The sequence below is a fragment of the Prionailurus viverrinus genome, chromosome A2, assembly GCF_022837055.1.
Source record: "Prionailurus viverrinus isolate Anna chromosome A2, UM_Priviv_1.0, whole genome shotgun sequence".
Lineage (NCBI taxonomy): Eukaryota > Metazoa > Chordata > Mammalia > Carnivora > Felidae > Prionailurus > Prionailurus viverrinus.
Window position 1 is genome coordinate 64,954,821 of NC_062562.1, and position 22,439 is coordinate 64,977,259.

At 49.8% G+C, this 22,439-nt stretch overlaps 2 protein-coding genes across 3 annotated transcripts in view; both read right to left on the reverse strand.

The window, feature by feature from the left end:
* Positions 1-1,894: 1,894 nt before the first annotated feature.
* Positions 1,895-8,937, reverse strand: FIGNL1 (fidgetin like 1). Of its 2 annotated transcripts, none has more exons than XM_047848999.1 (2): positions 8,738-8,937; positions 1,895-5,607 (listed from the first exon to the last, which is right to left on the reverse strand). In XM_047848999.1, the coding sequence occupies exon 2, from the start codon at positions 5,586-5,588 to the stop codon at positions 3,558-3,560; it is 2,031 nt and encodes a 676-aa protein (XP_047704955.1). In that variant the 5' UTR covers positions 5,589-5,607; positions 8,738-8,937; the 3' UTR covers positions 1,895-3,557. The 2 variants fall into 2 exon arrangements, with proteins under 2 accessions (XP_047704955.1, XP_047704956.1); XM_047849000.1 differs by having other exon boundaries at positions 8,764-8,788.
* A 6,387-nt stretch (positions 8,938-15,324) lies between these two features.
* The window catches only part of DDC (dopa decarboxylase), an 84,633-nt gene continuing 77,518 nt past the window's right edge, over positions 15,325-22,439 (reverse strand). The window contains exons 13-15 of the mRNA XM_047849002.1: positions 21,044-21,145; positions 17,742-17,956; positions 15,325-15,715 (exon numbers count right to left, since the gene is read on the reverse strand). Of these exons, the coding sequence (XP_047704958.1) occupies positions 17,756-17,956; positions 21,044-21,145 (303 nt within the window). The 3' untranslated portion in view covers positions 15,325-15,715; positions 17,742-17,755. The remainder of the gene's footprint in view (positions 15,716-17,741; positions 17,957-21,043; positions 21,146-22,439) is intronic.

Here is a 22,439-nt window from a genome sequence, read left to right on the forward strand (position 1 = left end):
TTGAGAGTTTGAGTCCCGTGTCGGGCTCTGTGCTGACAGCTCGAAGCCTGGAGCCTGCTTAGGGTTCTGTGTCTCCCTCTCTTGCCTCTCCCCTGTTCATGCTCTGTTTCTCTCTCAAAAATAAGCATTAACAAAAAAATAAGCATCTCTCAAAAAAAAAAAATAATGCACTTGCTGTGACGAGCACCGGGTGATGTACCTAAGAGTTGAATCACTGTACTGTACATCTGAAACTAATATACATTTTAACTAACCGAAATTTTAAAATTTAAACCAAAGCCTCAAAAAAAAAAAAAGTATCCTTATCTGACCTGCCCTCTTGCCATAGACCTGGACAGAATCCTATCTTCCAATCAGCTCTCTGGAGGTGGGTTTTAATTAAAAACACTGGGGAGTAATTCTGGAGGCCAAGAAATAGGACTTAAAGATGAGTAGGTGGAAAATCATAATCTGGGATCTAGGTAAAAGTTCTGAAGTCTCAAAAGAGTAACCAAACTAAAAGACACTTATTTAATTAGATTTACTCTGTAAGTTTAGACGACACAGTATGTACGATGAAACACAAGTATCACAAACACGAAGCAGAACGTGCTAGAATAGACAGGCACGCAAAACAGCCGAGAAGAAAATGCCCCCTGCAGGTCAACATGGGCAGAGTCAGGCAGACAGAAGGACGCACCACGTCCACGTTGTTGAGCAACCACGATCCAGGCCTTTCCCACCTGTATTGGACTATTTGACCCTCACTGTCCAACAGGGTAGGTGTAGACACCCTCATGTTAGAAGGGAGCCTGAACAATTAGGTGGCCCAGAGTCAGACTCCAGCAGCAGGCCCACGCGGCTCCAAAGCCCAGGCCCTTTCCCTGGACTCCAACCTCATCAGGGGTCAGGGTGGAGGCCAACTGGACAAAAGTCTAGAACTGAGAAAATGAATTCGAATTTCAAAATGAGAGAAGACCACAGATTGGAACAGAATTTCCTGAAGAACGCACAACGAAAGAAATTGTATGTGCAACCCCAACATGTTAAAAGGACTGATATTTAAAAATTCCCATTAATCACTGTATTCCTACCAACTCGTTTAGGCACGAATGCACAAACGAGTTACATGCACTGGTAAAACCGTGCGTGTATTTCCACGAAGGAAACGTATCTTCCAAAGACGTGAAAACCCGGGTGAGTGTCCACTTCTCTAATGAAACAATATGGCTAAAGACACTGCAGCAGAAACAAAACCCTCAGGAGGGAAGAATTCAGCCGAAGATTTCCATATCTAATCATAACGTGGAGATACAAAGACATCTCTAAGTTTCTGGAAATTTCCTACCCGAAGGCATACTCCGAATCCCAGAAGGCGGGAGAGGAAGAACACTTCCATGAGGCAGAAGCCTGAAACGACCACGCAGGGATTCCCCAGCTCAAACTTTCTCTCCAGCTTCAGAACCTCCTGCCTCCTTCCCGTCAGGATTAGATTCTCACTTGAACAGAGCAGAGCTTAACTCTGGAGAGAGAGACGTGGGCTCCGCCTGAGTCGAGACGAGCTGAGCCACCCAGGGATTTTTGTCTTGGACATAATCCCAGCTCAGTTCCACAAAGAGAAGGGGCCCGTGGCTGGTGACCAAGGCTGCTGAAGGTGGGGGCTGGCAGGAGTGGCTGTTAAGAAAAAAACGACTGTCAACATTACGACCAAGCTATAGAGCTCAGTAAGACACAAATACCTCCTGGGCGACTGCGGATGACCTAGTCAGCTGTGGCAAGAGTAAAACCCAAAGGGGGGGTTGATCTGGGAGAGGATTCAGGGAAGAACCCACAGAAATTCCTGGACATCAACACCTAGGAATCCCAGGTTACTTGTAGTGCTGTTTACGCAGAAATGAAACAAGACAGAGACGTGCTTTACATTTTAATAACGTGACGTGCTTTACACTTTAAAATATTTACCTAAAACCAGAGACGAGCAGTTTAACATCCAAATTCTAATAAAAGGCAATGGCATGTTTCAAAGGGAAAAACTCACAGATGGAAAAACAAAGCTTTCAAGGGAGTACAGAAATAGAAGGCGAGCCAAGAACAAAAATGAAAACAACGGTCTAAAGTCACCTGTCAAATTCCGTCTTCAACTGCACTGTCAAGAGAAAACATTACAACTTGAATGTCACCTATGTAAGACCAAGGCTCTCTGCCTACTGTTCACCGCTCTGCTCTCAGCGCCCAGAACACTGGCTGGCATCCAGCACCGTTAGAACGGACAGATGTGAGCAGAACACTAACAAAAACTGCGGGGACCCAATGTCCACACGGGACAGGTAAGGAGGCACGGTGGCTTCCTGCGGAGAGGAATCCCACATATGCACGACTTTTCTAGGGGACAATTCAGGACATGTGCCAACAGCCTTAAAAACGTGCAAGAATTTAATGCAAGAATTTTACTCAGGAGAGGCGTATTTGTTTTTAAAAAAGATCCCTAAGGCATTCAACGTGTTTTGGTGTACAATGAACAAAGGGGAAACCGGCTAGTGTCCTGCCCTGAGCGTCCCCGAGCAGAGGACTGGATAAATTACAGTCCATCCAGCGTGGGATCCTGAGGGAGGATGTTGTAAACAGAGCACATTCACACGGGAAGCGACGGTGACAGAGAGGCAGGCTACGGAGGCGACCGTACAGCCCCACCCCGCAGAAGATGTCTGCAAGAACGGACAGCGTGCTCCCCAAAGTGCTGGCTGGGATGACCGCAATCTTCCTCCTCTTCGTCTTGTTCAGCTCTCTGCCCTGGTATTTCAACGATGAACGTCTACTACTTACAAAAGGGTCCCACGTAGAAACCTGCAGACGTTCACTTTTGAGAGACCGATGCTACAGGCTGTGAAGTACTACCAAATAAAATATTGATCTTAAACACATTCTACCCCCTGGGAAAATGCACCTTCTTCATCCTTCAAGTCCGCGGACACGTCTCTGATACTAGATTACACCTGGCTACCGCTGAAATCGTCTCCCGCAGGCAGCCCTAGTAACAGGAGGCAACTGTTACGCAGTGACAAAGAAGAACAAAAAACTGGCACTCTCGTTCGGCTGTTTGGGGAGACCTTAAATCCACTGCACACCAAGCGAAACAGCTTCAAATGTAAACCACCACACCGGCCAACACGCGAGTCACGTGGTCGGCAGAAGGAACCTTCTTCAGCGGGAGATGCGCACCCATCAGATGCCTCCTCACATACAAATGAGAACCTAGTTTCGGTGTGAGCTCACTAGTCATCGTACTGTCCATCTTGAAAACAAAGACCCGCTTTGAACAAAAGAAACACATTCATTCATATTTTGTACAAATAGGCTCGCACATCAGGCAGTAACTGGAGGGAAACCCAAGCTTCTATTAACAGGGGCTAAGCCGATCAATTGTAAAATTGCCACTATTACTAGTCTATTTTTTTTTTTGAGGTGTAGAATTCAAAATACATACTGAGAGTACAATGAATAACCCCCCAGTTTCCCAAGCTACAAAGTGGGAAAGGGCGCGTTACCAAGGTGCCCTCTTCAAACTTCAAGTGTCCCGTCTACCGCCCACAACCAAAGGTTCTGTTCCAGTTTTCGTAAAGCTCTAAATCTTTAGGAGACACGCTGGGCCGCACGGTTCTGAAAGCATTTTCAAAATCGATATAAGCTATTGGTCGGACTTGATCTGGTGTCACGGTGGCGATGTCAGCAGCTTGTAAACTGCGGATGGGCCCAAGTGACGCTTCCCTGCACAGCTGTGTCACGTCAGCCCCTGAGAAGCCATCGGACTGCCGGACCACCAGGGTGACCTCCTCCTCGCTCAGGCAACACCGCTCCCTGGACATGAGCTTCGTCACCATCTGTCTCCTAGCTGAAGCTTCTGGGAGAGGGATATAAAGCCTTTTCACCAACCTTCTCCGGGCGGCCTCGTCAATTTCTTGGGGCCGGTTGGTTGCCCCCACCACCAGAATACGGTCTTCGGAACAGGTGGCTGCTCCATCTAGCTGAACCAGAAACTCAGTTTTTATCCGTCTAGAAGACTCGTGTTCACCATCTGCTCGCTGAGACAACAGGGAATCGATTTCATCAATAAATATCACAGCTGGCTGCTGGCACCTTGCGACAGCAAACAACGCCCGGACCATTTTCTCCCCCTCTCCCACCCATTTAGAAGTCAAGGAGGAAGCGGAGATACTAAAGAACGTTGCCCCCGACTGGCTAGCAATGCACTTGCCGATCAGAGTTTTGCCAGTCCCCGGAGGCCCGAAGAGCAGAATTCCTTTAGGGGGTCCTCGTAAACCAGTAAAGATGTCCGGTCTCATCATGGGCCACACAACTATCTCCTTTATTGTGGCTTTGGCAAATTCTATTCCTGCGATATCGTCCCAATTGACCGGCGGCCCGTGATCCATTATCTCGTTCATAATAAGTTCGATCATCTTTGGCTCCAGGTTCTTCAGACGCTCGTCAGCTATGTGTGCTGGTTCTGCAGGGCCTGTGCCCGAAGGCTTACACTGTATTCCCCCAAGCTGCTCTCCCCCGTCCTGCTTAGGTACAGGAGGAACGAACTTCCCAAATATGCCTCGGGACCTACTGGCTCCCAGAGACTTCTTTACACCACCATACGATGACCCTGATACACGCTGGGGCTGGGGGTTCTTTTTCTGCTGATCTATCCATAATTGTTCTTTTGCAGTTTTAAAAGCAGGCAGGCTACTCTCTTCTCTCTGGCCGTTATCTTCTGTTTTACTAAAAGCCTTATTCACTATTGGGGTGGAAAGTGCATCGATGATGCCAGAACCATAAAAAGCTTTCTGCGCCCATGGATTTTCACAGCCAGAGGGCAAACAAGACTGATTAGGTGAGGACTTGTTCAGTCCTATGTTGGCTGTGGGAGAGCTGTTATTTTCCTTTTTGACACTTCCGAACAGTGGTGTGGCATGGAATTTTGCGGTAGCAAGTTCACTGGAAGGTGTTAAGGACGTAGGACACGTCTTACTGGTGTCAGTCAGCACAGGTGGCCGGGCATTCAGAGGGCACGTCAAAGGAGTGCCCTCTGGGATGTCTTGGGTCCCGTTCGTATTATGAGCCGAGTCAATTAACGGGCCCCTGTCCCCAGAACCACCACAAACACTAAACTTAGGAGGATCAAGGACAGCGGCCTCTTTATGGATTAATACCGAGGCGTCGGCAGGTGCCAACAGAGACTCTCTGGCTTTCTGGCCGGCTTGCATCATCTCCTGTACGTTACTCATTTTGAAAACATTATTTATTGACAATCCAGACTGCCACCTGTCACTGTCAGTTTGCTGAGATCTTGCTAACGTTAAAATGCTTTCTGCGTAGTTATTCAAGCCGGTCTCGACATTGTCAGAATCAATAACTGCAGAGTATTTCTCTGCATATTTTTTGAACAGCACGGCGGCACCGAGCTGGGAGATCTCCGCGTTTGCCCACGCATACTGAATGCGTAGTATCTGTGCCCGGTATGCGTCCGCCTTCTGTCCTGATGTACATATGCCGGATGTAATGGCAAAGTAATTCTTCTGCCATTCACTCAGGTGCACAGACCTGGAGCTGGGGGCCTGCATGCTGGAGGTTCTGTAACAACTGACAAAAATGAAACGGAATCAGTACCAAGAAGGAAGCAAGGACGCAATCAATACTGTAGGCATACTTTTTAAATCTCTGCTCATCTCGGAAAGTATACTGGACTTCTCATTTATGAGGACAGGCCATTTGTAAGAGAAATAGCTTGACTCAATAATGCTTTGTTATGGGTGAGATGGTTTTAGTCATATAATTTTCCCTGCACACAGGGAAAACATTCATGACATTTTGATGGAAAACGGTTTAGAATTCATCAGTAGAGGAAAGGCAACACGTTAGAGCCATGGAACCACAGACGAACAAATCAGGACAAACCAGGCAGAGGTTTTCAGTTCCGTCCTTAGGAAAAAAGCAGATGATCTGAGCCCAGCCTCTATCACTGAGCCCTTGGCTTCGTGAGAGAAATCATAAGAATCAAGTCAAATAATGAAGATGAAAATATGGTGAAAACTACCATTCTCATGCCTATGACACAAACATAGAAGCTGAGGCTAAGGTCGAGACCTCACCGGAGATCACAGAGCGAGCCTGCAACAGGCCGGAATTCACCCTCGGGCATGCTCACGCAGGGAGTGGGTGCCATGCACAGGCCCCGCCAGCTGCTGCCCCCAAAGGTCACAGCAGCACGGATCATAATCAGCAGCAGCCATCCTACACTAACTGTCCTCAGGGACTTACTCAAGAATGAGCACGGAAAACAGGATGCCCAATTGTGTCTCACAATTTTCCAAGTTCACGTCAAGTGCTAAAAGTGAAGCTGTCTGGGCGCCTGGATGGCTTAGTCCGTTAAGCATCCAACTCTCGGTTTCAGCTCAGGTCATGATCTCGCCGTTTGTGAGTTTGAGCCCCATGTCAGGCTCTATGCTAACTCACAGACCCTTCTCGGGATTCTCTCTCTTCCTCTCCCTGTGCCCCTTCCCTGCTCGCTCGCTCTCTCTCTCTCTCTCTCTCTCTCTCTCTCTCTGAAAATAAATCAAAACATTAAGACAAATTTTTAAAAAGTGGAACTGTCATTATGAGAACAAGTCTGCTAACATACAAACACTCTATGTCTAAACAGTCTGCCAGTAAAGTGCTTTTATTTTAGGTTTCTTCTCTCAAGTTATTTTTATAAGCCTCCTTACATTAAGTCAAAATTATTTTACCAGAACTACAGATGATTGTAATCATGTTTTGCTAGATGTGTAGAATTTACCTCTCGATCTGTAAGAAAACTCCTGAGTTTCCGAGGAATACTGCAATAAAGGAGTGTTGTAAAAACTAAGAACTCCTGTATTTTAAAGTCTACCTCCCAGGGCGCCTGGGTGGCTCTGTTGGTTGAGTGTCTGACTTCGACTCAGGTCATGATCTCATGGTTCGTGGGTTTGAGCCCTGCATCAGGCCCTGTGCTGACAGCTCAGAGCCTAGAGACTGCTTCAGATTCTGTGTCTCCCTTTCTCTCTCTCTCTCTCTCTCTCTCTGCCCCTCCCCTGCTCACACTCTGTCTCTTGCTCAAGAATAAATAAACATTAAAAAAAAATCTACCTCCCAAACTGCCATAAATATAGCTTAATAATAATCTGTGGGTCCCTTTATTGTATAAGCCGTGTTTACTACAGCTGTGTATCTCCCATAATACCCTACAAAGAACCTGTCACATCATAGGTAAGTGTTCATAAATCTTTGTTCAGAAAAAAAAATAAAAAGCCTTAAGATCCAGTGAGATTCTAATTTGCTTCAAGCAATAAAGCTAAATAAACGAGTCAAAAGTAGAACTGACTTCTGACGAGCCGCCACCCGTCTTCCCACTATACCATTTCAGCTTAGCCTCTTTGATCCAATACTGGAAGTGAGAACCTGAGAGGGAACTTGGAAAACACTGATCACCGACCTTCTCCTCAGGAGGAACACCCTCTTCCTCTCCATGGCTTCATCCCCCTATTAGCATCAGCAATCCTGGGATTCCTCCAACAGCTCAGAGCTCCAGTCTCCCTGTTCCCAGGATAACTTCCTTTCCCTTCCGCCTTCACCACTGTCTTCGAAATTCACCTTCCCAGTCTCCTTCCTGTCAACTCAACCATTTACCCAACAAATATGGACATGAATACCCAAACACCTGTTTCACCAGCACTGATCAATGACACAAACATCGACCACAGTTACCATTTCTGTCACTTTGTTAGGGCATTTCTTCTACCTAAAACTTACGGTCAGGGGCACCTGGGTGACTCAGGCGTGTAAGCCTCTGACTTCAGCTCAGGTCATGATCTCAGGGCTGGTGAGTTCGAGCCCTGGGTTGGCTTCTGTGCTGACAGCTCAGAGCCTGGAGCCTGGTCTCCCTCTCTCCCTGACCGTGCCCCGCTTGTGCGCCCGAACACTCTCTCTAAAATATAAACGTTAAAAAAAAATTAAAACTTATGGCTAATTAACACTTACATATGAGCTGCATTTCAATCTTTTATTTTTATTTTGATCATTTTCTGCTTATTTTAAGAATGTGATATTTGTCTAACTAAATAGTTGGGTTTCTGGGTATCCACTGGAATAAAAACTACTGAAATTCCCACGCAGCTCCCACCGCGTTGCAGACGCTGGGCCCGCCCCAGAAGCACAAAGGCACAGGGTCTGAAGTCTGGCTCCACTGCCCACCAGCCACGACCCTGACCATGACCAGCCAACGCGACTTAGCTAACAGGGGCTTTAAATCCTGCAAAGCACTCAGAACTGTTCTCAGCACTTAGAACAGATTCGACCAAATGCTCCACGTCCTCAGCCCTCGCAATACGCCCTCCAAGGGGGCGGGCGCACTGGCCGGGGACGCCGGAGCGCAGGGTCCCTTGGCCGCAGCCCCACCACAGCCTTCCCCACCCGAGGGCCGGGCCGCGGACCACCCCCTGCAAGAGCAGTCCGTCCCCGGCCCGAGAGGTGCGGGACCCCGCTGCCCCCGCGCCAGCCGGACGCCCCTCCCCTAGGAGACCTTCACCTAAACCGGCGGGCACCGCGGCCACGCCCCCTGCGGGACACACTCCGGGGCTCCGGCCTTCCCCCAGCCCGGCCGCCCGGTCCCCCGCGCTGCCTCTGCCCCCGGGCCCTGCGGACCCTGCCCCCCGAGCCCTCCGCGACCCCCGCCCGGGCCTCGGACCCGGCCTACCCGCGCTTCCCCGCCTCCCAGCCGACCTGTGGCCTCCGAAAAGCGCGCGGCCCGATGTGCGCCTGCGCACTGCTTACGTGCTCGGGTCCGCGCCGTGCGTGAGTGCGTGTACGTGACGGGGGCGCGCGGGGAGCGGTGGTTAGAGACAGAGGGGGGGCGACGGCGGGGGCGTGCGGGGTCGGGCAGGGCCTCCGGGTGGCGCGGAGGGGTGCGCGCGGGGAAAAGGGCGGAGGGGCGCTACCGGCGCAGGGGGCTGGCCAGGTGGGCGCGGCGAGAGCGCGCGGGAGTGCTGGCGACGGTGGGGGCGTGCACGAGGGGCATGTCGGGTTGCATGGTGGGGGTTGCTGGGGTTGGCGGGCCTGGAGGGAGGCCTCTGGCTGGGGAGGCGGGGGCGCGGGGCGGCGGGGGCTGCATGCGGAAGTTCTCCACGACGGGTTCGCAGAGAGGGATGAGCATGGTTTTGTTGCACCTGCGCCTCCTATTCAGAGTCCTCCGAAGTAAAGACTCGGGATTTGAATCCAGTTCAGAGGATTCCCGCTGAAGGCGCCTTTACCCGCGCTCACCTGGGCAGCTCAGGGCCAGGGATCCAGCCGCTGGCCGGGTGCGGGCAGGTGGTTAGGTCTATTTGACAAGGGAGCGGTGGGGAGGGGGCCGGCACCCCTCCTCTGAGCGAGGGGAGGCCCAGGCCCTGCCCCGTCTGTTCTGCACGTTAGCAGGTGGGTGCTCCGGGAAGGTTGCCCCCTGGTTAAGACGATTGAGTAGAGGCGCGTGCAAATCGACGTGCGTTTTAAAGACAGATTAAGGGCTCTGCCTGAGTCTCGCAATTCCGATCTATCCCTCAGCCAACGCACCCCTTTCCCCTGCCCTGTGCTCTTCAGGGAGGACACTTTCGTGGAAGGACGCCTTCGGAAAACACTCCATTATTGCCTCAGACTTTGTATTGGAGCAGGGCTCAGTGAACTGCGTTTTCAGACCAAGAAACAGAATAGCCACTGGCAGTGACCTACGTTGTAATTAATGTCATCAAGTCACATAATGATTTTGGAGACAGCTCTGGGTCTGATCACACCCCCTAAGGATGTCCTGAGGGGACATCTTTCCATTCTGCCATCTCGCCCCACTTCCGTGTGATTTTCCCCTCCAGACTTGTCACCTCACTGTTCCAAAGGGGCCGCCACAGGCCAAGGATCGCAGCCTCTCACAGCCCTAATTAACACGGGAAAAAGGACCTTTCACCCGCGAATACTTCCCTTTCGGAAAAGGGAAGAAGTCTTTTCCCAGAAAGCTGGAGTGGCCTTCCTCTTCCTCTCCTTGGCTCATGGGTCCTGGGTTAATCCTCGCTGAGAAAGTGAATATCTGCACAGGGAGGGAGAAAATGTTGAGTAGCAAGTAAGAGACACAACATATGAAGAAATTCGAGACAAAAAAATTTTTCCAAGACTTTAACAGTTTTTAAAATGGGCACAGAATAAAAGGGATTGGACAGTATATGTATTTTTTAAATAGGCAAGAGGTACAGTGAAAACCACTCACAGCTCGTTTCTTGGCTTACGTAGTAACCAAAGACTTTTTTTATTTGAATTGTTCATAATTTCTTAGCTAATTTTATAATTATCCTAATTACCCAAAATACATAGAATAAAAAGAAAAGAAAATGAAAACTGTTATCAGCAGGCTGGCTCAGTTGTATGTTTACTACCTGTTTTTCTGCTGGTGTATAGAAGCCACTGTGTAAATGCTGTTAGGGTAATTGACAATTCTGGGTGAGTTTCATCACTAACATTTTAATGATAGCATTTGGAGAATTCCCAGAAACCACTGTCTTTCCCTCCTAAGGGTCTTTTGTTCAAATACCAAATTATAGTTACCATCACCAGAGCTGTTTTTCATCAAGTGACAGCTTGTCATTACTGCCTCACTGTTGTGCCTTTTGATACAAAAGTATTTCCTAGTCCAGCCGTTTCCATCTCCCTGCAGGGCTGTACCCTGTCTGAACTCAGCCCCCTCCTCATCGATGAAAGGCGAATAAACTTCTCTAACTCAGGAAGCTGTTCTAAGGATTACAATTAATAGGAGATATCATAAATTATCAGAGCAGCAGCTGGTACATTCAACAGAAGCTGTGATGCTGTGTTGTGTTTACTGCTATACTAACGCTGTCATTCGGATTCAGACCCTTACACCATATCAAGATGTTTCATCTTTTACAATTGAGATATTTTAGAATCCTACCTAATACTTTAGCCTGTGGAAGAGTTTGCTACTTGAACTCTGCCGATAAACTTTCCTTTCAAGATCATAGAAGCTGGCCTTTCTTCTCATGGGTAGAAGTTTTTGAACTTGCAAGGGAAGCGGTTTCCACCGCAAACTGAGGGCCAGGCAGTTCTTTGCGTGAGGGATTCTGGGAGATGGCTGCTTATTTCCATATTCATGAATATTATAAACACGGTCTCCAATAAACACCAGGGTACACTTCAGTGATCTCATTTGCTCTTGAGCAGCGGGAGAATATGGCCCCAAATAATGTGCATCCCTGTGTGCCAGGAAAGTTACTCTCCCTGAGTTGAAAAGAGGTGTGTCTGTCAGTGTATCTGGGAGGTGGCAGGGAGGTGGATGGTCTGAGGGGACAAGGAAGCAGATAGGACAAGAGTCAGGTTGAACCACCACATCTTAACTCAGTTCCTTCATGGGGAGATTCCCAAGTGTGGCTGGATTCTGATGGACTTCCAGCCTTGTGGTTCCCCAGCTCAGTGACAAGAAAGTATTCCTGCCCTCCATTGGAGACGACAGACTTGTATGGACACAGAATGCCATGCATGGTTCCAGAAAGGGCTTTCATGGGCCACATTGGATGGATCACAGGGGCGGTGGATAGGCCCCTGTGGCATCGCCATGGTAAACAGAGCTGGCAAGAGGGCAGGTGGGGGCCCTCCCCTGAACTGGCGCGGGCAGAGCTGAGAGGAGCCATCTGCTGTGGCCGTTTTCCTCCAGAACCTCACAGCCAACCTGAGTTAGCACTTGTAGGTGCCTCTTGTCTGACACTGTAAGTTGTGTGCTGAATCGTATCCCCAAAAGATGTATTGAAGTCATCACCTCCGTTGTCAGGGAATGGGACGGTTTTGGGATCTAGGGTCTTTGCAGATGCAGTCGAGTTAAAATGAGGTCATATTGGACTAGAGGGGGCCTTCATCCAATGTGAATGATGACTTATAAAGAAGAGACGTACAGAAGGGAAATGGAGATTGGAGTAATCCACTCATAAATCAAGAAGCACGGGGGGCCACCAGAAGCTGGAGAGGTGTGGAGGGACCGTCCCCTAGAGACTGTGGAGGCAGCATGGCCCTTCATTTTGGGATTCTGGCCTCTAGAACTCTGAGAGAATAAACTTCTGTTGTCTTAAGATTCCCAGTGAATGGTCCAACAGCCCGAGAAAATGAGTAGACCCTATTCTTACGATCTTAGGGGTAGGGTGATGGGGTAATTAGGAGCATGGCCCCATGGAGTCAGCTCTCCAGGGTTCAAATCCCAGCTACCCTACACACCAGCTACCTAAGGGAGTGACTGAGGGGGATAAACCCAGTTGATAACTGAAGAGCATTTAGACCAGAGTGGCCCCAGTAAGCACCACTCATGTGCTGGGCACTATTCCGGTCACAAAACGCAGGTTGCCCTGGGTAGAGCTTATCACTGAAGAACGCCCCCTCCTGGGTGCAGGAGCACAATTTTTTGTGCTCCTTGCCCTTGCCCTTTAATAAACCAGCCCAACTTCTCTTGTTTTCATAGGCTCTTGAACCTCAGATGTAGAAGAGGGCTCAGAGGTCTTCGGGTTTTCTGTCTCATACTGGAGTTTCCTTTGCCATCTCTCAGCTCTTCGTTTTCCTATCTTCACTTGAACCCCCCGCTGGGGTGGAGAACTCACTGCCCTGTGAGATGGCATGTTCTGGTCGCCGACAGGCTGACTTTTGGGTTCTCCACATTGAACCCAAACCTGCCTCTGTCGGTCAATCTGGAGGCGCAAAGACTCTTCGTGCTGAAGTGAGAGTGCATTTGAATACGGGCACCAGGTCCTTCCTCTCTGAGTCTTTCCCCCTGCATGAGGCTTTCACTCATAACCCTCCTCACGTGACTCAGCATCTCTCTGATGGCGGTGGGGGTGGGGGGGAGGGCATCACCATAAACGGCAAGGTCTGGGGTCTGCATTCTGGACACTCTTGGACTCACGTGGTCTCCTGTAAGTGAGCCTACTCTGTTTCTTCCTCTTCTCTCTTCCCTCGACCATCCATTTCACATCTCTGCTTTGCAGAACCACACACAAGTTTCTCTAAAATAGTAGTTCCAGATTTCTCCAGTTGACGCAAGCAACTTATTCTCTCAGGGCTTTCTTCTGGCAAGCTCCAGCCCCCTTTCCCCTTCCCTTGCCCCGTGCAGCTCTTCTGGTTTGTTGTTCCTGAGCTGTGTCCTTTATTATAAAGCGGTAAACACAAGTGAGATGACATCTTGAGTCTGTGAACTGTTCTGGCAGAGTATCGAACCAAAGGAGGAGGTCACGGGAACCCCTGCTTTATGGCCGGTCAGAAGTACGGGAGGCCCGGGACTGTGACTGGCCTCTAAGGTGGAGGGTGGTCTTGTGGTTCTGAGCCCTGAACTGTGGGATCTGACACTTAACTCCAGTTAGATCGTGTCACAGAGTTGGAGAGGTGGTGTTGGAAGAGATATCACTATTTGGAACTGGGGCAGGGGGTGGGGTGGGGGTGGGGGGTAAGGTCTTCTCATTTGGTGTCAGAAGTATTGTGACTAAAAACAGTTTGGGTACCAGGATTCGGTTGTGTCCAGATCTGCCTGGGTTTTTCCAATACTCAGCAGGAGGGTACCATTATCAGATGCCAGAAGGCAATAGGGTTTGCATCGAGTTCCAGTACCAGAAGTGGTCTATGAACTATGTCCTGATGCCAAACTGAACATACATTTATGTAAAGATGCTATACATTGACCAAAGATTCGGCAGAATGTTCCAGACCTTTATAAACTATGGGACTATTTGGGGGTTGTCAGGTTGGGGTCCCAAGACTCTACCTGCGAGGGGAAAACGAGTTTTTCCCAGAAGAGAATATGAATGTCCTCACTGCCAGTTATCCTGAGAAATGGTTCATCCTGGAGAGCAGACAGCATATTGGGCAACACACTTAAGTGGGCAAGGGTGTGGGTTCTAGAGCCAGACTTCCTGAGTTCCAGTCCTGGCTCGGCCACCAACTAACAGCAGGACCTTGGGACAAGCCACTAACCGTCTTGAGAAAACCCAGTATTCCCATCTGTCACGTGGGAATAATAACTGAGAGTTTTAAAATAAGTATTAAACAGGTTAATATTTTTAAAATATTTATAACAGCGCCTGGCACAGATCACGGGCTGTGACTGTTCACGGATGGGTAGAGAAGGAATGACCTGACCACGTGGGATGGAGAACTCCATGGCATCTGGTATATTTCCAGATTTCTGAAAGACAGGTAATTTAATTGCATTTAGGGATCCGAGGTCTATGAAATTCAAATAGACTTATTAATAGCCTAAGGGAGGCACTCTTGAAAAGAGTGCTTTGGTTTCAATAGTTCTATTGGCTCTTAAAGAACAAGCACTTTGGCTCTTAAAGGACAAGCCCTCATCTTGGGATTAGCATGCAGGTGTTTCCACCAGCAAAAATGGTTTCAGACAAAGATAGGCTATTTGAGGAAATACGGCATGTTGTTGGTATTTAGGTTCATAAGAGCATTCTGGTTATTTATGTTTTTGTTTTATATTTATTTATCTTTGAGAGACACAGAGCACGAGCAGGGGAGGGGCAGAGAGAGGGAGACACAGAATCCAAAGCAGGCTCTAGGCTCTGAGCCGTCAGCACAGAGCCCGACGTGGGGCTTGAACCCACAAACTGGGAGATCATGACCTGAGCTGAAGGCGGACACTTAACTGAGCCACCCAGGCACCCGAGCACTGTGTTTATCAGTCACAATCCCACAGGGCAGAGGGACTGATCAGATGAGGAATCTGAAACCCTGGAGGTTAGTCTTTCCCATCATGCCCGTAGTACTTGGTCTGTGGAATTTATTTCTTCAAGAATTGGAGTCCTCTCCGAGTAAAACTTGTGTGTTGTTAATGCATCTAGTGCCTGACATCTACTAGGCACTCCATGAACATTCGTTGAATGAATGGCAATGAGCGCCATTTAAAAATATCTGGGGATACCACATCTTTGGCTGTTTTGAAAGGTTAAGTCCATATCACAACAAGCAACTGGGTACAACGTGCAACCCAAAAGAATGCTTACCAGACACAATAGCCACCGCACTCGAAATGGTTTATTAAGCACTGAGCCACAGGATGGAACAATTTAAAGGCCACAATTTAAAGGTATAATCTCAAGTCCCACGATCCTAGAATGCCCTGGAAAATATTTCAGTAAGCTTCTCCTACCACTGACATTTTCTTTTCTTTTTTTTTTTTTTTAATTTTTTTTCCCAACATTTATTTATTTTGGGGACAGAGAGAGACAGAGCATGAACGGGGGAGGGACAGAGAGAGGGAGACACAGAATCGGAAGCAGGCTCCAGGCTCTGAGCCATCAGCCCAGAGCCTGACGCGGGGCTCAAACTCACGGACCGTGAGATCGTGACCTGGCTGAAGTCGGACGCTTAAGCGAATGCGCCACCCAGGCGCCCCGTACCACTGACATTTTCAAGAGCATGAAAACCTATGATTTTTGAATCAACAAAAGTCACAGCCAAATAATGAACAAAAGCTACATCCACTGGATTAACTTTTCACATAGCAAATAATATTTCTTCCTTGATTAGATGGTGAGCAGACAGAAACACAAGGCTCTGGAGAACTTCAGAGAAGGAAACATGAGGCCACAGGTGGGTGTGGGTCCACGGAGCTAGCATGCTTCTATTCTCTTCCACGGTGTTCAGATATATTTCTTTTCAACTTTTGATCGCCACAGGGGAAAAAAATAACATGAACATAAGGCTACATTCAAAAAAAAAATGGAAGAATCCGTATCTCGTATGTTTCTCTAGAACACACAGAAGGAAGATGCCATTTCTCCAGGGAGCTGGAGGGAACCATGTAATATAGATGAATATGACTTGTCAGAAATGAGACTGAATGACCGATCTGGCTTCTCTCCAGCACATTTGGTCAATGCCAGCCAGAATCTGTGCCCAGTTTCCCACCACCCTCTGTGAAATAGGAATAGTTCCTTCTTTCCCTAGAATTGTGGCCATGTGGATTTGATGTGATCATCTCAAGGGAGCCCAAGTGAAGCCCATGCATTCAGACTTTCATGGCTCTAATTAACCTGGCCCCCAAAATTCCATGTGTTATGAGGCACTGTTGTGTCCTATATGTATATATTTTTTAATGTTTATTTATTTTTGAAAGAGAGAAAGAGCACCAGCGGGGGAGGGGCAGAGAGACAGGGAGACACAGAATCCGAAGCAGGCTCCAGGCTCTGAGCTGTCAGCACAGAGCCCGACGTGGGGCTCGAACTCACCAACTGTGATATGACAACCTGAGCCAAAGTCAGACACTTAACCGACTGAGCCACTCGGGTGCCCCTATTGTGTCCTATATTAAAAAAAAAAAATTAATCTCATTTGTACCTTTTGGATCGATGACACATATGACTTCACAGTAATTGTGACTTCTGTCAGAAATGCGACTTTGCTTCTGCTAATTTTTTAGGGCGACAGCCTCTCTCTGTGTTGTTGTGGGCACATGGGAACAGAACCCTGCTACGCTACATCCTGATGAGATTTGTGCAAACACAGGGCTGTGGAAAGGTTAATCAGGAGTGTTTGCCTGATATGGTTTCCTTTTGTGTAACAGCAGTTATGCCCCCTCCGCCCCCCCCCACCACTTCATGCACATGTTTTGTTTTGTTTTGTTTTTTTTAGAGTTTATTTATTTTTGAGGTGGGGCGACAGAGAGGGAAAGAGAGAGACTCCCAAGCAGGCTCTGCACTGTCAGTGCCCAGCCCGACTCAGGGCTCGAACTCACAAATGGTGAGATCATGACCTGAGCCGAAATCAACAATCGGATGCTTAACTGACTGAGCCACCCAGGCACCCGGATGCACATCCTTATCGAAGCAGATTGGAAATATGTGAAACTCTGGTCTCTCCCCAGCACCTTCCAGAAATGCTCAAGCTCTGGACAGGATGGCCTCTTTAAGAAAGATCCTTGTTGTACCAGGAAAAGGATCTCGTCTTTCTGGACAGGATTTGACCAAGAAAGGTGCCTCTCTGACCTACCTCATGGGCAGGAACGACAGATCCACCTCTCGCATAAATGAAATACAATTTTTAACGTGCAATTTCTTGAGCATTCGTTCAGGTATGCCCAGTTAAGATTAAGAGCCAACAAGGTAAGGGGTGCCCGGGTGGCTCTGTCGGTTAAGCGTCCGACTTTGGCTCAGGTCATGCTCTCACGGTTCGTGTGTTCGAGCCCCGCATCGGGCTCTGTGCTGACAGCTCCGAGCCTGGAGTTGCTTCGGATTCTGTGTCTCCCTCTCTCTCTGTCCCTCTCCCGCTCATGCACTCTCTCTTAAAAATAAAAAAAACATTTAAAAAAAAGTGAACAAGGTAAAACTGTGTCACATCCCCCGTGGGTTGTGATATATGGGTAATGGGGCAACAAGGACAAAGAGAGAGAGCGAAACATAAATCCTCGGTTGTGTCAAATTCCCTTTGTAATGTTCTCTTTCATCTTTATTTATCCGCAGTCTGCCAGTTTAATATAGAAGCTTGTTATGCTAGTAAGCTGCGTCGTGAACTCCGAGGGCAAACGACAGAGGTGCGGGACTGATCGTCACATGTAAAAGAATGCAAAGTCGGAAGAACGGGTCAAGGTCCCTAAGGAATCCTCGAAGCGCAAGGGTCCCGCCCCTTCTCGCCTTGGAGGAAATCCGGGCCCAGCAGCGCTGCGTGGCGGGGCCGGGAGGGCAGCTTACCTGGGGCCGGGCTTCTATTCCTTCTCTGCACCCAGCAGGTCGCTGGCCAGCTGGCTGATGTGCTCCCAGGCCAGCCGCACGTGTGCAGATTCCACGGTGCGGGAGCAGATGGCAAAACGAAGCACGAACTTGTCCCTCAGGTGACATGGAACCAAGTGGATTTTTTTGGTGCCGTTTATTCTTTCCAGAAGAGCTTCATTCAGCTTGTTGGAACCCTGCAGAGACGGAGTGGGGGGGGGGGCGGCGTGCTCAGGTCCCCGAGGCCTCGGACTTCAGCTGAGCACCGCGCAAGGCCAGCATTAGGCGACACTGCTCTGTGCCACTTTACAGGAGTAGGGAGAGGGAGGAGAAAAGCAAGAAGAGGGGGAGGGCCATCAAGGGGAGGGGGAGGGGAGGAAGAACAGGGGGAGTGAGGAGGAGAAGGAGGGTGGTGGGGAGGGAGAAGGGAGGACGGAGAGGAAGAAAGAGAATAGGGAGAAGAAAAACGGGCTGAGTGAGGACACTGAATGAGCAGGAGTGGTTGAGATGAACTGGGGTGAAGGACGGAAAACCAAGGACGCAGTAGCTACAGTTTATGTGCTGGGCGTTAAAGAAAGTCATACTATGTGCGCTGAAGCCGTTGATGATGAAGAGAACACGAAATCCAGACTGGAGAAGAACGGGACAGAGAGAAGAAAGGAAGGACCAGGTGGTAGGCATGGAGATAGAGAAATGAACCACGAGCCCGAACAAGATGCTTCCCGGAGAAGAACCGGGATCCCTGGAATGGAGACAGCAAGCAAGTGTGCTCAGGAAGAAACCTCTACTGGCTGCAAAACGCCCTGGGCTTCCGGAACAGGGAGGGGGTGTTCCCTGTGCTGCGCGTGCGCAAGGGGCGGGGCCACCGCAGGTGCGCCTGTCGGGGACCTGGGTCAGGCTGAGATGCCCCCAGCTGGCAATTCCACTTGTGGGAATGCGCGTGTTGGACCAGCCGTAGAGCCGGAAAGCAGATGGGTGGCACTGAAGGATGGCGTTGGGGACACCGCTCTGGGGAGGACGAGGATCTGAGATCCTGGCAGTGGCTGTGACCCTGGCTTCTGCTGAAATCCTCATCGTGTGTTCATCTGACCCTCCCACCGCTCCAGTTTGAGCTGCTCGGGTCCGCTTATGGGTGGAACTTTTTCTATGAATCCAGCACAGCCCTAGGAATGTATTTTCTCTTCCTTATGATTTTGTTAATAGCATTGTCCGGGCTGCCTGGGTGGCTCAGGCCATTAAGCGTCCTACCTTTTTTTTTTTTTTAATTTTCTTAATGTTTTATTTATTTTTGAGAAAGAGGCAGAGTATGACCAGGGGAGGGGCAGAGAGAGAGAGGGAGACACAGAATCTGAAGCAGGTTCCAGGCTCTGAGCTGTCAGCACAGAGCCAGATGCGGGGCTCGAACTCATGAACCGTGAGATCATGACCTGAGCCCAAGTCGGACGCTTAGCCGACTGAGCCACCCAGCCTCCCAAGCACCCTACTCTTGATTTCAGCTCAAGTCACATCTCAAGGTTGGTGGGATCGAGCCCCACATCAGTCCCTATGCTGACAGCTCAGAGCCTGCTTGGAATTCTCTCTCTCTCCCTCCCACTCTGCATCTGCCCAACTCGCCCTCTCTCTAAAAAAAGTTTTTTAAAGATAAAAGTAACATTTTCTGTCCTCTAGCTTACTTTCTTGTAAGCACACTGTGTGTAATACACAGAACATACAGAATGTGTGATAATCAACTGTGTTATCAGTAAGGCTTCTGGGCAACAGTAGGCTGTTAGCAGTTAAGTTTTGGGGAATTCAGAAGTGGATTTTCCACTTTGTGGGAGGCTGGGCCCCTAACTCCCTCACTGTGCTTTAAACGGACAAAGTGTGTGGTGTGTGGGTTGCATCTCAATAAAACCATGAAAGTTAAAAAGCGAAAGTCCTGCCAGAACACCGGCAGTCAAAACAGAACAAAACGTCTGTCCGTGGTGAACACGGCAAAACACACTGTCAACACCAGTGCCTCCGGAACCGTGACCCGAGGCCACTCTGGGGGACCCTGCGGCTGGGACACCCATGCTCTGAAATTTCCCCCGTGTCCACCCGGCATGTGTGTGCCCCTCTGCCCTCTGCACACTTTCTCTAGGGTCTCTCCACTTTGTTTTTTTCTTAGTTAAAAAAAAGTTATTTATTTTTGGGAGGGCGCCAGTGGGGGAAGGGCAGAGAGCGAGGGACAGAAGATCTGAATCAGGCTCTGTGCTGACAGCAGTGAGCCCCGACAGGGGCTTGAACTCATGAACCACGAGATCGTGACCTGAGCCGAAGTCGGACGCTCAACCGACTGAACCTCCCAGGTGCCCTGTAGGGTCTCCCCACTTTGCACTCTGCACAGAGTGCATGGCCCCGTCGCCAAGCCCTGCACCAGAACCCCAGCACCCCACTAACTGTGTAGAGTCCAAGCTTTCTCTCTGGTTCTCATAGCCACCCAGAAGCTCTGAGAAGCAGTGACAGGAGGATATGGTGAGCGGAGGGCCACCTGGTGATTACAGCACGTGGACGGTGCAGCCGGGCCCACCCCTGCTTCTCCCAATGGCCTCCATGGTTGTGAACAAGGAGGCCTGTGGGAAAAGTAGGTTCTGGAATGTGTGGCCAGCTTGAGAGCTGTCAGTGTGAGGCCCCCATCCAGCCTCAGTCACGAGCTAGACTAATAAGGCGCCTGCCCATCCCACACCTTTCCGGGCCTTTTGAGAAATGTGGTCACGATTCCCAGCCTCGATGGCTGGTGCCCGCCGCGCTCCGGGGAAGCTCCCCCTCCCACGGTGAATGCACTCGTCATCAGGCGGCAGAGTACCCAGAACTTATACCCCTGTGTGCACCCAGCAGCCCGCAGGGCCTGGTTAAGGTGCAGAGTCTGCAGGTCTGGGCTGCGGCCGGAGCCGGTCAGGGGACGACACTCGCATCAGTGAGCGTGTACACGGTCCAGCGCCCAGAGCATTCCCCGGTGGCGGAGATACATGCATGGAAAAAGGGGAGGGCACTCCAGGGCCAAGGGTCTACACAAGCGAGAAGCCTCAGTCTGCTCGAGGAACGGCAGAAGACGGCTCCTGGAGAAGAGTGCTCGGGGCCCAGCGGGCAGTCAGGCTGGGGCAGGGCCTGGAGGGGCAAACAGCAAAGACTGGAAAATGCGTGCTGAGTTCCGTGGTTTCTGGGGAGCTCAACTGCCGGTCTTGTGCTCGGAGGCGATGAACGATACTCTCTCGCCGGTCACCGTCACGGATCATGAAAGAGACTAAAGGAGACAAACGTACCTTGAGCCGAAAACAGACCAGCCCCAGAGTGACCTCCGCACAGATTTCAAAGCGAGGGTCCTGGTGTAGCAGATGTTCAAACTCGTGGGCCAGCTGGACGTGCTGGAAAGGGAAAAGCATCTGTCTGAGTTTCCCAACACCACTCAGCTCAGGACTTAACCACCTAGAAAACCTCATTAGACGGCCCATGCATAATTCATTCACATGCTCTCAACCGTTTTCTTCGAGCACGTACGTTCCTCCACACCAGCCGGTTAGGAAAAAAATCCCGTTTACCAGGAGGGAAGGACGAGTGTCTTCAGAAAGACACCACTGCCATTGTCTTTTGTTCAGGGGACTGTTTTAATCTCACCAAAACAATCAGTTATAATCTCAAATCTTATTTAAACATCCTGGTAAAGGCAGGGTAGCTAGCCACTACTGAGAAGCCCTGTGCTGAGCGCCGAGGTCCCCGCCATCCTACTGTCCCCATGCAGCCCATGGGGTAGGCGCTGCCACGGTTATGCCCACTTTACAGATAAGGAAACCGAGGGTGTGACGGTGACATACATAGCTGCCCGTCACCAAAGCTTCGGTTCTGTGGTGCTGTTATCCAACAGCGCTTGCCACCAAGAGAAGAGAATGACAGTCCCCGTCACGTTCGATAAATGCCTCCCTCTCGCTGCATTCACCACCTTATTTGACTTGTAGGGGTTCGTGGAGCGCAAAAAGGGATTCATATAGTATGTGAACGGAGAACAAGCTCGCCACGGTCTGCGTGCGTGTTGCTCATTCCACACCCAGGCGCCCGGCTCGGTGCTCAGTGCTAGGTGCTCGGTGCTCTCAAGTAGGTGCTGGGGGCCGGGGTTGGGAGCGGGGTGGGGGGGGACTCTGAGCAGAAGCCCCCCTGGGGAGTGTTGTTGGGAAGGAAGTCTCATCGGACTGTGCGGCTCCACGTCCCTTAATAAATATGGTGCCACTAGAGGGCACCAAAGACTTCGTGCTGGCAGGTGCTGTTTCCCTCCATGGTCCACCTGCCTGGGGACAGGCTTTGACCATCCCGGTCCCTTCCTGTCAGGCTGGATGGGAGCCCTCTCAGGGTGAGGCATGGAGTGTTTTTTGTTGTTTGTTGTTGTTGTTGTTGTTGTGTTTTTGTCTTCTTTCTTTCTTCCTTTCTTTCTATTCTCAAGTTAGTTAACATACAGTGTAGTCTTGGCTTCAGGAATAGAACCCAGTAATTCATCACTTACACATAACACCCAATGCCCATGCCTACAGGGGCCCTCCTTAATGTCCATCATCCATTTTCCCCGCCCCGATCAACCCTTAGTTTGGGATTCATTTCTGGGCTGCAAGCCTGGCTCAATATTCACTAATCAATCAGTGTGTCCATCACATGAATAGAAGAAAGGATAAG